General features: G+C 33.1%; 3 protein-coding genes across 8 annotated transcripts; 1 reads left to right on the top strand and 2 right to left on the bottom strand.

The window, feature by feature from the left end:
* Window positions 1–121: 121 nt before the first annotated feature.
* Window positions 122–1258, bottom strand: LOC107946964 (uncharacterized protein At4g22758). Its single transcript, XM_016881478.2, has 2 exons — window positions 714–1258; window positions 122–392 (listed from the first exon to the last, which is right to left on the bottom strand). The coding sequence occupies exons 1-2, from the start codon at window positions 1108–1110 to the stop codon at window positions 232–234; spliced, it is 558 nt and encodes a 185-aa protein (XP_016736967.1). The 5' UTR covers window positions 1111–1258; the 3' UTR covers window positions 122–231.
* A 1602-nt stretch (window positions 1259–2860) lies between these two features.
* Window positions 2861–4514, bottom strand: LOC107946963 (uncharacterized protein At4g22758). The gene is made up of 3 exons (XM_016881477.2): window positions 3866–4514; window positions 3452–3665; window positions 2861–3363 (listed from the first exon to the last, which is right to left on the bottom strand). The coding sequence occupies exons 1-3, from the start codon at window positions 4205–4207 to the stop codon at window positions 3140–3142; spliced, it is 780 nt and encodes a 259-aa protein (XP_016736966.2). The 5' UTR covers window positions 4208–4514; the 3' UTR covers window positions 2861–3139.
* Window positions 4515–9233: 4719 nt separating this feature from the next.
* LOC107946961 (RHOMBOID-like protein 3) lies at window positions 9234–11907 on the top strand. Of its 6 annotated transcripts, XM_016881474.2 has the most exons (6): window positions 9287–9545; window positions 9624–9641; window positions 10762–10850; window positions 10951–11077; window positions 11209–11459; window positions 11562–11907. In XM_016881474.2, exons 3-6 carry the CDS (start codon window positions 10786–10788, stop codon window positions 11671–11673), a joined length of 555 nt encoding a protein of 184 aa, XP_016736963.2. In that variant the 5' UTR covers window positions 9287–9545; window positions 9624–9641; window positions 10762–10785; the 3' UTR covers window positions 11674–11907. The 6 variants fall into 6 exon arrangements, with proteins under 6 accessions (XP_016736961.2, XP_016736959.2, XP_016736963.2 ...); XM_016881472.2 differs by having other exon boundaries at window positions 9234–9641; XM_041107408.1 differs by having other exon boundaries at window positions 9624–9777; window positions 10762–11077.
* Window positions 11908–12104: the final 197 nt, after the last annotated feature.

Here is a 12104-nt window from a genome sequence, read left to right as displayed (position 1 = left end):
TTAACTTCGGTAAAAGTAAGGATATTTGAACTCAAATTGTCGGTCAAATTGATTGAATTGAGAATCAATCGATTTGAAGAATAGTTTTGAATTGATTGAATCGGGAATCGATATAGACGGATTGAACCAACTAAAAAAATTAATTAAAATATTTTTTAATAATCTTTAATTCAACTATGGATTGGGATTAAAAATTTTAGTTTAAGGTTTACAATGAAAAAGGGGAAAGTTTTAGAGCAACAACTCCCCGAGTTTTGTCAGAGAAAACAGAGTCTCCGATGCCAACTTTGCCTTTCCCGATAAGAAAGTGTCCGACGAAGATGGCCGCTTCTTCAAACACAAAAAGAAATTCCTCGATCCCAAGTTGATCAGCTCCTCCCCTGCTCTTAAACCTGCCCATTTCATATAATATCACATAAATCACAAATTAATTACTAATACTTAAAAACTCGAATATTTTATTCAACAATTGGTCTATAATTAATAGAATTAGAAAGCTTATTGTAATTGTTTATTAATTTTTTTTATATAGCGTTTGGTTTTTTCGCATTCAATTCAGTTTAATTATAAAAAAGGTAATTACCATCAACTAAATGATATGCTATTTCGAACAAAAGAAAAATATATGGTTATTAATTTACAATTACAATAATAATATAAACCAGAAATATTTGACGAACACTGGAAAATAGAAAAAGAAAGAATTTACTTACTTTCCAGGCAGAACTGCGAATAGTGAAGCTGAAAAAACTTGGGATCAGTTTCCTCTAACAATGGCCTTCTCTTCTCCTTGACGTAAATTTCTATAGCAGCTTTGATTAAATCATTCACTGTATTATCTGATGGCATAATCACATGGACTGGCCCCAAGCTGCTCTCTATATTCACATTCAGCAGCAACTTCGTCAGCCTTTGGGATATTCCGTCGTTGACAACCGGAAACCTGGAAGACGAGGAGGTTGTCAACCTTGCCGGGACTGCGACAAGGCCTCCTCTCCGTTGAACGATGTCGGAATGATGTTCTGGTGGGAATGTTTGTTGTGTTCTCTCGGAGGTTGAAAGAACCCTGATGGAGCTAAGTCTCCGGCTACCTGGAGCACGAGGAATCATGGTGCTGATATTAAATGATAGAAGAAACTGATGGTTTTCTTTTTCTTTGCTGGAAAATATTGAAGTTACGTTACGTTATGATTGGTTTCAAGGGTTTTTGGATTTTTGTAAATAAAAGCAAATAGGAAGCGCGAAATTTCCAGGAAATTGTTCACTCTCTTGGACTGTACGTACGTCTCCTAGAAGTAGATTTTAAGAGGCTCTATTAGGGAAAATGGCTATGGGATTGATGGGATGTTAATGCTCTTTTTCTCAGGCTTAAATCAAATCAATTACTCATTCCTATATTGATTTTTAAATTCTAATTACTAATTCGATGATTAGTTTGAATTTATTTAATTAAGTAAATATTTGTATTAGAAATGGGTTTTGTAAACATTTCAACTATTCGTTATTTTATAGTGATTTCTCATATATGGTAAGCAATCGAAACCATGATTTTTTTCCATGTTTATTTGATAATTACCAACTAATTATATGGTTAATAGGTTCATGAACCATACGATTTATGTTTTAGTACATGTATCACGTGAATAGGCTTGGCATGTAACATTCAATGAAAAGATTAATGTGCATGCCAAAATAGAATGTTCCATTGAATTAAGTTTGGGATGGTAATAATGAATTTGATCTGCAAAGTAAATTAAATCGTTTCAATATGGAATTATCACTTTGGGGGGCAGACCAAATTAATGGGCTCTGTCCAGTTTCTGAAACTCGCAGCAACTAGCAACCTCATTTTTTTGCTGACGGACCATTTTTTTAAATTTAAATGCCAGAGAGGGCGGCTGACAGACAGTTACTGGTGATTGGGCAATAAGAATTTCTTGGATTCTTATGGTTTTTTTTAACATCAACATGTCTTGACAATTGACATGGTGCACTAGATGTATACATGGGCCTAACTTAAAACACAAACTCTTTTTTTTTCTCTCAAGGATTTGAATTTTACATTTTTAGCTGATGGGTCTTTCTTCAAGTTCAATCCAAGTAGTAGTAACAGATTATCATCCAGAGTTAGGTTTTGTAAAAGTTAACACAAGTATGGCTTCCTCTGGTGTTTGGATCTTGGGGTATTACAGGAGGATTGCATTTTGCCTAAGCTGATGTCTTTAGGTCCATTTTTGTGTTTTCTTTTTTTCTATGTTTTGTTAAAATTTCAGATTTTTCTTTACTTTTTTGTTTCGCTTTGGATATGGCATTTACTCTGGTGGCTTAATGCACAAGGAAAAGGGTGTTTGGGGGTTGTTTTCTTCGTATGAATCTCCCGATTTGGGAGTTTAGTATTGAGAAAAATTTTGAGCCGATCATCGAACTTAACCCAACCCGACCATCAAAACGAAAACCCAACATAACTCTGCAGATCATCGAACCGACCAAAATTTTGAACTTTTGCCAGCGAATATGACAAAAATGCATCTTCCTTTTTTATCATCAGCATCACAACACGCTTTCTCATACGTGTAACATTTTAACTGAAAAGAAGCAGAGGATATTTCTAGTTTCTATCAACCTGCTTTATTTTTGAGCCGTGGTGTATTACTATTCTTCTGTTCCAATGGATTGCGATAAAGCTAATTTCTTTTTTATTTCCAATGGATTGATGATTCCATTCCATTCACAAAGACATGAGCTTTGAGACGTTTCATTGCTTTGAAATGTGATGACTGATGACAAAAACAATACTCACCTGTCTTTTTTAGCCTCTCAGAGAGGGAGGGGGAGCTTGATAACAAAGCAACAGAGGATATTAAACTGTTAAAAGTAGCAACAAATCATGTGCTTCAAGTAAATTGATAACTCAGAATGTAACATACAATTTACAAGATACAAACAATCATACAAAATGAGGGTAAATAATAGAAGGCCAATCCCAATTAAAAAGAATGGGAGAAAGCAAAAAAAAAAAAAGTATGAGAATAAGGTAGTATATGATTAAGGTTGTTTTTCAGAGCAGCATTATATAATAGGTTGTCTTACTCTAATAATGGTATATATATGATCCAGGAATTCCTGCAGGTTATCCTCATCATTTCAAGCAAACCAAGGCATGCCAGAGCCGACGCGTTCTCCTTACGATTTTGCTGAGCTTTCGAGCAATGAAAGCCGGAACCAAAAATGCAGGAGGAGGGTTGGGTCTTCCTGGATCAACAAAAGAAGTAGATGCACCATTGCTACTATGCCCACTGCTATTCTTTCTAAGATAGAAGCTTCTGCTTCCAGCATCCCCCATTAACTGTGATTTATCCAAACCTATTCAACCCAATTAACAGTCATCAGCAATCAAAATGGGCATCAAAATGTTAAAAAAACAAACAAAAACCCCCATGAGGCTGCTTACTTTGAAGGCTAAAATAAGAATGATGCAATTCCAATCCTGAATTGCAATCAAGTTTAGGGGTTCTCCCTTCTTCAACATACTTGTCTACGACAAGCTTTATGGTGTCTTCGACGCTAGACCCCAATTTGACCATGGTCCGGACTGGTCCTGGACTTCCTTCAACTGATACATTGATTACAACCTTAGCGTCTTTGTTGTAGCCTTGCCTCCCAAACTTCACAAAACAATTCAACACTTCAGTTTCTACACTAGTACTATAATCAACGCTTCAGTTACTTGATTGGATTTCAACCCCCAATTGATTAATCAACTCTGGGTTACTAACATGAATGACTTTATTAAAATATATGCTGCGAATTTTAACAAAAGCAGTGTAAAAGAACAGACGGCAACAAGTTTGACCAGTGAACATACCTCGAAACCTTGCTTTGGAGAAGGAGAAGGAGAAGGAGAACAAAAACCCAGCAAAGAAGGGGAAGAAGCGAAGACGTCAGTACAAGTATGAGGCCTAAAGAAAGGCGCCCTTTCAGCTTCAGATCCCACGACGAAACTACTCCTACTTGGCTGATCTCCACCGATACTGCTCCAAAGACACGGTTCAGAAGCACATCGCTTGAGAATCCTGTCGTACTTGGACGACCTTCTCAACGATCGGCGATGTGGGGGAGGCGTCCGTAGCCTTGGAGTCGGCGATGGGTGCGGAATTCGTGGCCGTCGGCATCTAGGAAGCCATCGTCGGAGACTCTTTTCGGACATAAAATGAAGAGGGCCGATCGGGGTTTCTTTGCTTTTTGTCTCTTGTTGGTTTTTAAGATTTGTTTATTGAGAAACAAAAGGATTTAAGGAAAGAGGGAATGGCAGTTGGAATAGGGTTGTTACTGGCAGTTTGCGTGGGAGTGTGGGGGAGTTAGGGTATTGGATTCTAAGTCTAGTTGGGTTTGGTGCTGTTTCTTCAGGTTGTTTCCTCTCTTGTCTTGGATCCCGAGTAATGTTTTGCTTGGGTTGTTCATGTCTTTACTCTCATACGGGATATGTAATTAAATTTCCCAACTCATGTCTTCACAAATTCAACCAAAAAAAAAGAAGCTAAAATTGAAAAAAGAAAAAAATCTTATCTTTACTAAATTTATTTATTAAATCCAACAACCCCACTCCCATTATCAAATATATATATTTATTGAGAATTTATTTTATATATAAATTCTATTATGTACTATACATAATTTGTGTGTTTAATTTTTGTATTATACTTTAATATTTTTTAAATTTTTATATTTTTTAAAATTTAAAATTTCAATCAGTAACTTCTAAGTCAATTATAATAATTATATATTTAGTTCTTGTACTATGCGTGGATTGTGCATTTTGTTGTTATAATGTACTTTAATAAATTTTAATCCCCATATGTTTCTAATCCTGCCATTATTTAATATTGTGTGTAAATTATGAATTTAGTCTACTCTTCAATTTGACGTTTTTAATTCTTATGTTTTTTTTGAATTTTTAATTTTTAATCTTAAGTTAAAACACTAGAAATTAAAATTATTAATTAAAATAACGTGATCTTATTGTAAAAATAATAAATTAACTTTTATTATACATATAATAATAGTTTTGTTGTATAATATTTTTAAAATAGCAAAAACTTAATTATCGACTACCACTAAAATTAAGGTTAAATTTTCAAAACTTCAAAATTTCGAATTGAAATATACAAATTAAATTTCAAACTTATTCGTATACCTTGATTAATAAGGAAATTTGACCATAAATATTACATTGCACCTTTTCGCCTTAGCATTAGCCAACTTGCTGTGAGGTGGGGACCACTTTCAGGTCTAGTCCACCGCCCGCACGTCATCGCCGAAATTATTACTTATTCCATTTTTCCTTTTAAATTTGGTAGAAAGCCTAATGTTTTTTAAATCGGGTAATTGGTTCGGTCGATCAGGTTATCGATTTGTCGGTTTAATCAGTTCAATCGGTTAGATTAAAAATAATTAATCTTCCAATCGATTTTTAATCTGTTTAGTCAATTTAGTCCGATTCAAATGATATTGTTCTTTTCGACATAATGTTTAAAACTACTTATATCCCTTTCCCAACCCATAAATAGAAGGATAATGAGCTTCAGTAGACTTAAGCTCACGTCCTCCTATATTAATAATAATGCCTATGTCAGTCGAGTAAAGACTTAATCGGCGAGTGTGCATAATAAAATTAAAATGTATAGAAAATATTAAAATAAAACTCTAGTTGAATGGTGAATTAAAAATTTTACTAATGCATTTAATTTGGGTTAAAATCCTATGCATATTTTTTATTGTTTATTTGTTAAATAAAAAAAACTAAAGTACATTCAAATAATATAGCTTATTTTAATTACGAAAGGGCATGTCTGTATTTTTCCTAATCAAGTTGGTGACCCGACTGAGGGTGACATTAACTCAATAAATAGATTAAATAATAAGTATAGAAGATACACAAATGATGGAAGTAATAGAACGTGCATAAATATTTGCTAAGACTCCCCCAACTCTTAAATAGAAGGATAATACGCTTCAATACACTCAAACTCACGTCAACTTACACTGACAACAATACCGATGTTAATCAAGCTAAGGCTGAATCAACTTCTTTTCTCAATCTTTTAACTTTAATAAATTAAGTAACTGGAAAAGCTATGAAATGAGGGTAGATCTATAGATGTGGCTCGCCTAAACAAAGAAAGGAAGAAAAGAGGTAAAAATATTGGGTTTGGGGAATATGTCCAAAGAAGACTTGAAAGCAGAAAACGCAACAATGAAGTCCAAACAAATTTCATTAATTAAATATTTGCTTACCCCGAATGTTTGATTCGTTTCTTAACCCTTAAAACATGGGAATCTTCCATTTTGGCCTCCCAAAACTCATCTTTAATAAGCACTCCATCTTTTTTAGACTATTTTACTTTTTAAAATTTGACCATTTTTATGTTTGTTTGGTACTGAAAGCATATTTGATTGAGGGATACAAATACTATCTATAACCCATTGGATTTGAAAGCGTTAAAAGAAAAAAAAGGCATTTTTGCCTTTGTCTACAAAAAATAGCCTGTTATATGTTCCGCATTATTACACTTTTTTTTGGGTGAATCATAATAACAGGGTAAAGTTCGAACAACAAACACAACTAGACTTAAACTCATGCTATACCTGGGGCGATGAACACCCTTACTATTCAGGCCATTACATAGAACTCAAAATATATAAACATTTTTATTTAATATTTAATAATTATATATTATTTTATTAAATTTGTTAGTATAAATAAATTAACATATTCTTTAATATTTATATTATAACATAGATATTTATTTTTTAATTATATAAATTATATAATAAATAAAAATAGTATATTATTAAATGAAAATATCTTTTTAGATAATTTTATTGGGATTACCTTCAATATTAAATACTCAATTTTCATTGCTACAATTGTAACAACAAATTCTTCCTATATTGAAGGTGAACCATTTTTATCATCACATTTGCCTTGTAAAAAAGGATTACTTTTCTTTTTCATATGATACAAATTAATAAAAAAAAGAAGGCAAAGTTGATATTTGTTATGCGTTACTCATATTACTCTTCATTGCATGATGCTTATGTCTAAAGGGAAAACTCCATGAAGCCAAGCCCAGTCAAGAAAATGGTCTAAGCGTTGCCAACATAAGATATGCACCATTTTACCCTCTGCACCTATGAAGCAAAGTACTTGATGGCTAAGGCTCTGGTCAAGCCAATCGTCTTCTATAAATATCTCTTCTCAACACCAAAACCAAAGTAAAAAAAGATACATAAGATCAATTTCACAATATACACTACTCAAAATCTTTCACAACTCTGAAAAATCACCATACCCAGTGGTTCTTTACACCATTACAATGAAAACCACTATCGATTGCCTACCCTAACGCCTTATATAACTTAATTGTTATAACAATAGGCACAACCATCTGTGGGAAGCAAATGAAAAGTTATGTCTCTACCCTCAAAAAGCTATCACCATGGACAAGAAGGCAAAGATGCCTCCTATGATCAACACCAGGTTGGATCTAGACATTGAGACCAAAAAGATGAGATAGAGGATTATCATACATTTCGCAAATTGTCAAAATGAAGAATATTGCTAAGACCTAAGGGCAGAAAAGGATTCTCGACCTACAATTCAATAGTATCAAGAGTTACAAGTCTAGAATGAATTTTTTTAGGCTTAATTTCAAGAATATGCTCAAGAAAGAGTTTGGAGGGATAAAGAGAAGCTGAGAAAGGAAGAAGAATAATCTTCTCGAAGCCAAAGACAATCCTCAAGACATTAGCATAGTCCAAACTCAAGGGAAAATAGAACTGTCATTCTGCACAATGGAGGAAAGATGAAGCTATAGTAGGACACTAGGACATCAGAACTATTGACGCCCGAAGTACTTGAAAGGGGTGTTATCAACATCCTTTCTTCATTGTACTCCTTTGAACGTCTCGCAAGGAAAGATTCCTTACGAGAGTAGAGGAATACTAAAAAAACCATAGTTAATACAATATTTAAAGTCATAGTAATTAAATTTGAAATCAACAAATTTAAATGAAAAGGAATAAAGTGATTTCCAAATTTTTATGAAAAAATTATTTTAATCTTGAAATCTCTTAAAATATCAATATTACTCCCATCTGGTTTTATATGATTTATATAACATAACTTATCATTTACTGTGAAGCCATGGATAAACTATACATTCCTAATCATGATCCTGTAAAAATCTTGAGGATTAATAGTATTCATCAATAGTATGTTCATCTCGCATGCTATTGCTTCTTCATTGGGTTTTCCCCCAATAATATATTTTCTACTTTAACTAAAGACTCATCACGACTCGTGACTCATCATTTATATGCAATTATATAAAACGACAAATAGGAACCGTCCTTTTTCTCATAACAAATTTTTTATTAAAAACAATAATACCTCATTCGGCCGGAAAACGAAAAAGAGTCAAGGCACATAACCTTAAAAACAGTTCGGAGACAATTAAATAGGGATGATATCGATTCAGTTTGGTTTTTTGATTCGACTCAGAATGTTGAATTTTTATTTTTAAATAAAATCAAATTAATAGACATAAGAAACTAATTATTACCGAATTGTACTAAATGATTCGAGTTTTCAAATTATTTTTAGATTTTGAGTTTTTAAATTTTATTTAGACAATTATTTTTGGATTTGACCTTTTCAACTTTAATTAAATAAAAATTATCTTTATTTTATGTTTCTTAGACACCATTGGATAATTTTAATTTTTTTCAATTATATATAAAATCTCAATTAATATATTTATCTAAAAAATAATTTGTAAAATATATAATTATAAATGATTATTAAAAATGTAATTAAACCTTGATTTAATCACTCTCACTAAACATAGTCAAATATTAAATTATTTATATTTTATAATTCTTAACGTGTAATGATATAAAAAAAACACCCAACTTGGAAATGTTAATAATGATAACTAAAAAATTAAAAGTTTTAACAACAACAATAATAAAATAACATAGTACATAATAAGTAAAAATATATATAAACACTTGAATTCTTGAAAGTTTTAACAATAATAATAAATGAGCAATAAGTTCATGAGAGACTGACACACTAAAATTAGATTTAAGATTTTTAGAAGCAATGGGCTTTATTTTGGGTTTTAAATGAGTTTAAATATTGGACTCATATGCTCAAAAAATATTGGGCTTTTAAAAAAATAAACGTTTTTTTGGGACTTTTCAATGTCCAAAGAAATAAAACAAAACCGAACTGAATTGATGTGATGCGAATTGAATTGCTGGTTCGACTCAATTTCTCAATTTAGGGTCTGTTTGATAGGGTAAAATATTTTCCGGAATTGATTTTCCCCATTTTCCAGTGTTTGATTGGAAGAAAATATTTTCTTTTTGGAAAATCAACTACAAAACACGGGAAAATGCCTTACAATTTTTGGGATATTGTATTCAATCTCCGTAAGACATTTTCCTAAAGCTTTCAGGCATTCTTCTCCCTTCATCCAGTAAGCTCCCTTCATCCATTCTTCTCCCTTCCTTCATTCCTTCAAATTTCCGTTATTGAAAGCTTCATTTTGGTTCAGAACTGGAAACCGCTGCTGGTACGTTGCAATTCCATTTCCATTTTTCGACGGTTACTTTGTTTATTTTTCATTTCTTTTTGGCTTTTATGCTCCGTTTATTTTTCATTTCTTTTTGGCTGCTACTGTCGTTGCCATTTCTGCTTTCAAATGATGGGTAAGCTTCCTTCTTCTTTTATTCTTCGTTCGGTTGTTAATGCTGGAAGCCATCTTTCTAATTTCCACTCTTTCTTCTTCTTCTAACACCATTGCTACCCACATGGACTGCCTAAGTAAGAAACCCATGTCCATGCCTGTTAGAGGAAAGGGAAAAACAGATCACCGCTTCGATAATGTTGATCATGCTTTGAGTTTGTTCACTTCTTTTTGCTGTCTCTGGTTTTCTGAGATTTTGTTCAGTTTTTGTGTTTTTTTTAATGTGATGGGAAATTGGGTTGGAATTGAAGTTGAGGGTCCTTTTGCAACTTTCAATTCTAAAGAAGGGGAAAAAATTGATTGCAAGTTTTAGATATGGACTGACGGTATCTTTTAGAAGTTGTTCATGTAGGAAGTTCTTATTTGATGATTCAACTGCAGTTCCCAATTGATCTTCTATAGGATTATCCTTGGATCATGCTAAAGGATATATCAATCTGTGATTTATTTTGATTCTATTGGAAATTTGTGTCTGATATGATTGATATTATTTAAGGTTATTATTAGATTTGTTCTTCCTTGTTCATTTAGCAGCAATAGGAATTCTCAATATGAAATGTCATGGTTTGCTTTGTCTATAGTAGGGGTGTAAAAGTGCTTGCAAACTACTTGAAGAAAGACTCGAACTGGGTCGAGCTATCAATTGAGTCAAATTTGAGCTTTGTTAAATAATGGCATGTCTGGAAATCATGGACTGGGTAATGAAGTTAGTTGCTTTGTTAATTTAAGGATTAATGGTTTTATAGGAACTTAAGTTAGTTACTTTGTTAATTTGGGTAATGAACTTTGTCTGGAAATCAAGGACTGGTTAATGAAGTTAGTTGATTTGTAGCTTTATTTTTGTTTTTGTATGGTCTAATGCAAATCCTTTTTTTTATTATGCCATGTCGTCGTTGATAATCGCGAGTTGTGTAATTTTATGTTGTTCTTTCTCCTCCTCCTTCAGATTGGAAAAATTGGGAGCCTTAAAATGGGACAAGGTAGTGCATGGCAATCAAACGTGGAGGCTTATCACTTGCATCTGGCTGCACGCTGGTGTTATTCATCTTCTTGCAAACATGTTGAGCTTGATCTTCATTGGAATTCGCCTTGAACAACAATTTGGATTCAGTACGTTATCTGTTCCCTTTTGCAGTGGTAGCGTACTATCGTCTCTTTTCATTCAACGTAGCATTTCTGTTGGTGCCTCTGGTGCTTTATTTGGCCTTCTTGGAGCAATGTTGTCAGAGCTGCTGACTAATTGGACTATCTATACAAATAAGGTAATATTAGTTGCCTCGGGTTCCTATCTACTTAGAAATACAATGAAGGGAAACCAGAGTTATATGTGATTTCTTTTTTCATGTGGCTTGAAAAGTAATAGAGGATATTGATTTTTTACCTTAATTTGTAGGCTGCAGCTCTGATCACACTCACGGTCATCATTGTCATTAACTTAGCAGTGAGGATTCTTCCTCACGTCGACAACTTTGCGCATATTGGAGGTTTCTTAACCGGTTTTCTCCTCGGGTTCGTTTTGCTGCTTCGTCCCCAATTCGGGTGGGTGGGACGTAAACATCTTCCTGCCAGTGCTCGTGTAACATCTAAGCATAAAGCATACCAATACCTATTTTTGGTGATAGCTATGGTTTTACTCATTGTTGGGTAAGTTCTCTCAACCCTACATTACTAGTTTAGCAGCTCGTGTTTATAATTTTGGTCCCGTTTGTTTAATTTCCTCTGTTTTCCTTTTTCGAATGATGACAGTTTCACAGTGGGGTTGGTAATGCTGTTTAGAGGAGAGAATGGACATGACCATTGCAGCTGGTGCCATTACCTGAGCTGTGTTCCTACATCAAAATGGCACTGTGGGAACTAAGCAGACCTTTATTACATATCGTTCCCTGATTCTTTTCTGGTTTCCTTTACATTTTTTACATTTTTTAATTTCTTGGTGTTGTTACGTGCCTATGTGTATATATATACATACATACATACGTACATGGTTAGTTTTTAGACTTCGAGTTATTTTATTCACTGTTGTTATGTGATTTGACATTTTATACACAAGTTGGTCTAAATATATATAATAAGCGATTTTACTTGAAGAAAATACGAGAATATCTTTCAGTTTTTCCCTATAGTTTTAGCTAAAGGTTTTGGCTTTGCATTTTTGTGTGCTGAGATCAATATTTACTTTCCCTGAGGTCGTATCTATAATCTAACTTTGTCTCTTTGGACATTAAAGGATGAAAGTTTAATTATTAGAGAATTAAGCTTTGCCTTTGCAAGTAATCAATATTAAACATA

This window comes from Gossypium hirsutum, chromosome D12 (assembly GCF_007990345.1).
Source record: "Gossypium hirsutum isolate 1008001.06 chromosome D12, Gossypium_hirsutum_v2.1, whole genome shotgun sequence".
Lineage (NCBI taxonomy): Eukaryota > Viridiplantae > Streptophyta > Magnoliopsida > Malvales > Malvaceae > Gossypium > Gossypium hirsutum.
This window is presented reverse-complemented; position numbering and strand designations above follow the sequence as displayed.

What these genes read in the sequence shown, in the direction of transcription:
- LOC107946964 (XM_016881478.2), bottom strand. Translation starts at nt 1,110, where the DNA reads ATGATTCCTCGTGCTCCAGGTAGCCGGAGACTTAGCTCCATCAGGGTT. An exon ending in TTCGCAGTTCTGCCTGGAAA is followed by an intron (nt 393 to 713) that starts GTAAGTAAATTC and finishes TGAAATGGGCAG; the next exon opens with GTTTAAGAGCAGGGGAGGAG.
- LOC107946963 (XM_016881477.2), bottom strand. Translation starts at nt 4,207, where the DNA reads ATGTCCGAAAAGAGTCTCCGACGATGGCTTCCTAGATGCCGACGGCCA. An exon ending in CTCCAAAGCAAGGTTTCGAG is followed by an intron (nt 3,666 to 3,865) that starts GTATGTTCACTG and finishes TGTTTTGTGAAG; the next exon opens with TTTGGGAGGCAAGGCTACAA. An exon ending in TTCTTATTTTAGCCTTCAAA is followed by an intron (nt 3,364 to 3,451) that starts GTAAGCAGCCTC and finishes TGGGTTGAATAG; the next exon opens with GTTTGGATAAATCACAGTTA.
- LOC107946961 (XM_016881470.2), top strand. Translation starts at nt 9,710, where the DNA reads ATGCTCCGTTTATTTTTCATTTCTTTTTGGCTGCTACTGTCGTTGCCA. An exon ending in TTTCTGCTTTCAAATGATGG is followed by an intron (nt 9,778 to 10,761) that starts GTAAGCTTCCTT and finishes CTCCTCCTTCAG; the next exon opens with ATTGGAAAAATTGGGAGCCT. An exon ending in ATGGTTTTACTCATTGTTGG is followed by an intron (nt 11,460 to 11,561) that starts GTAAGTTCTCTC and finishes GAATGATGACAG; the next exon opens with TTTCACAGTGGGGTTGGTAA.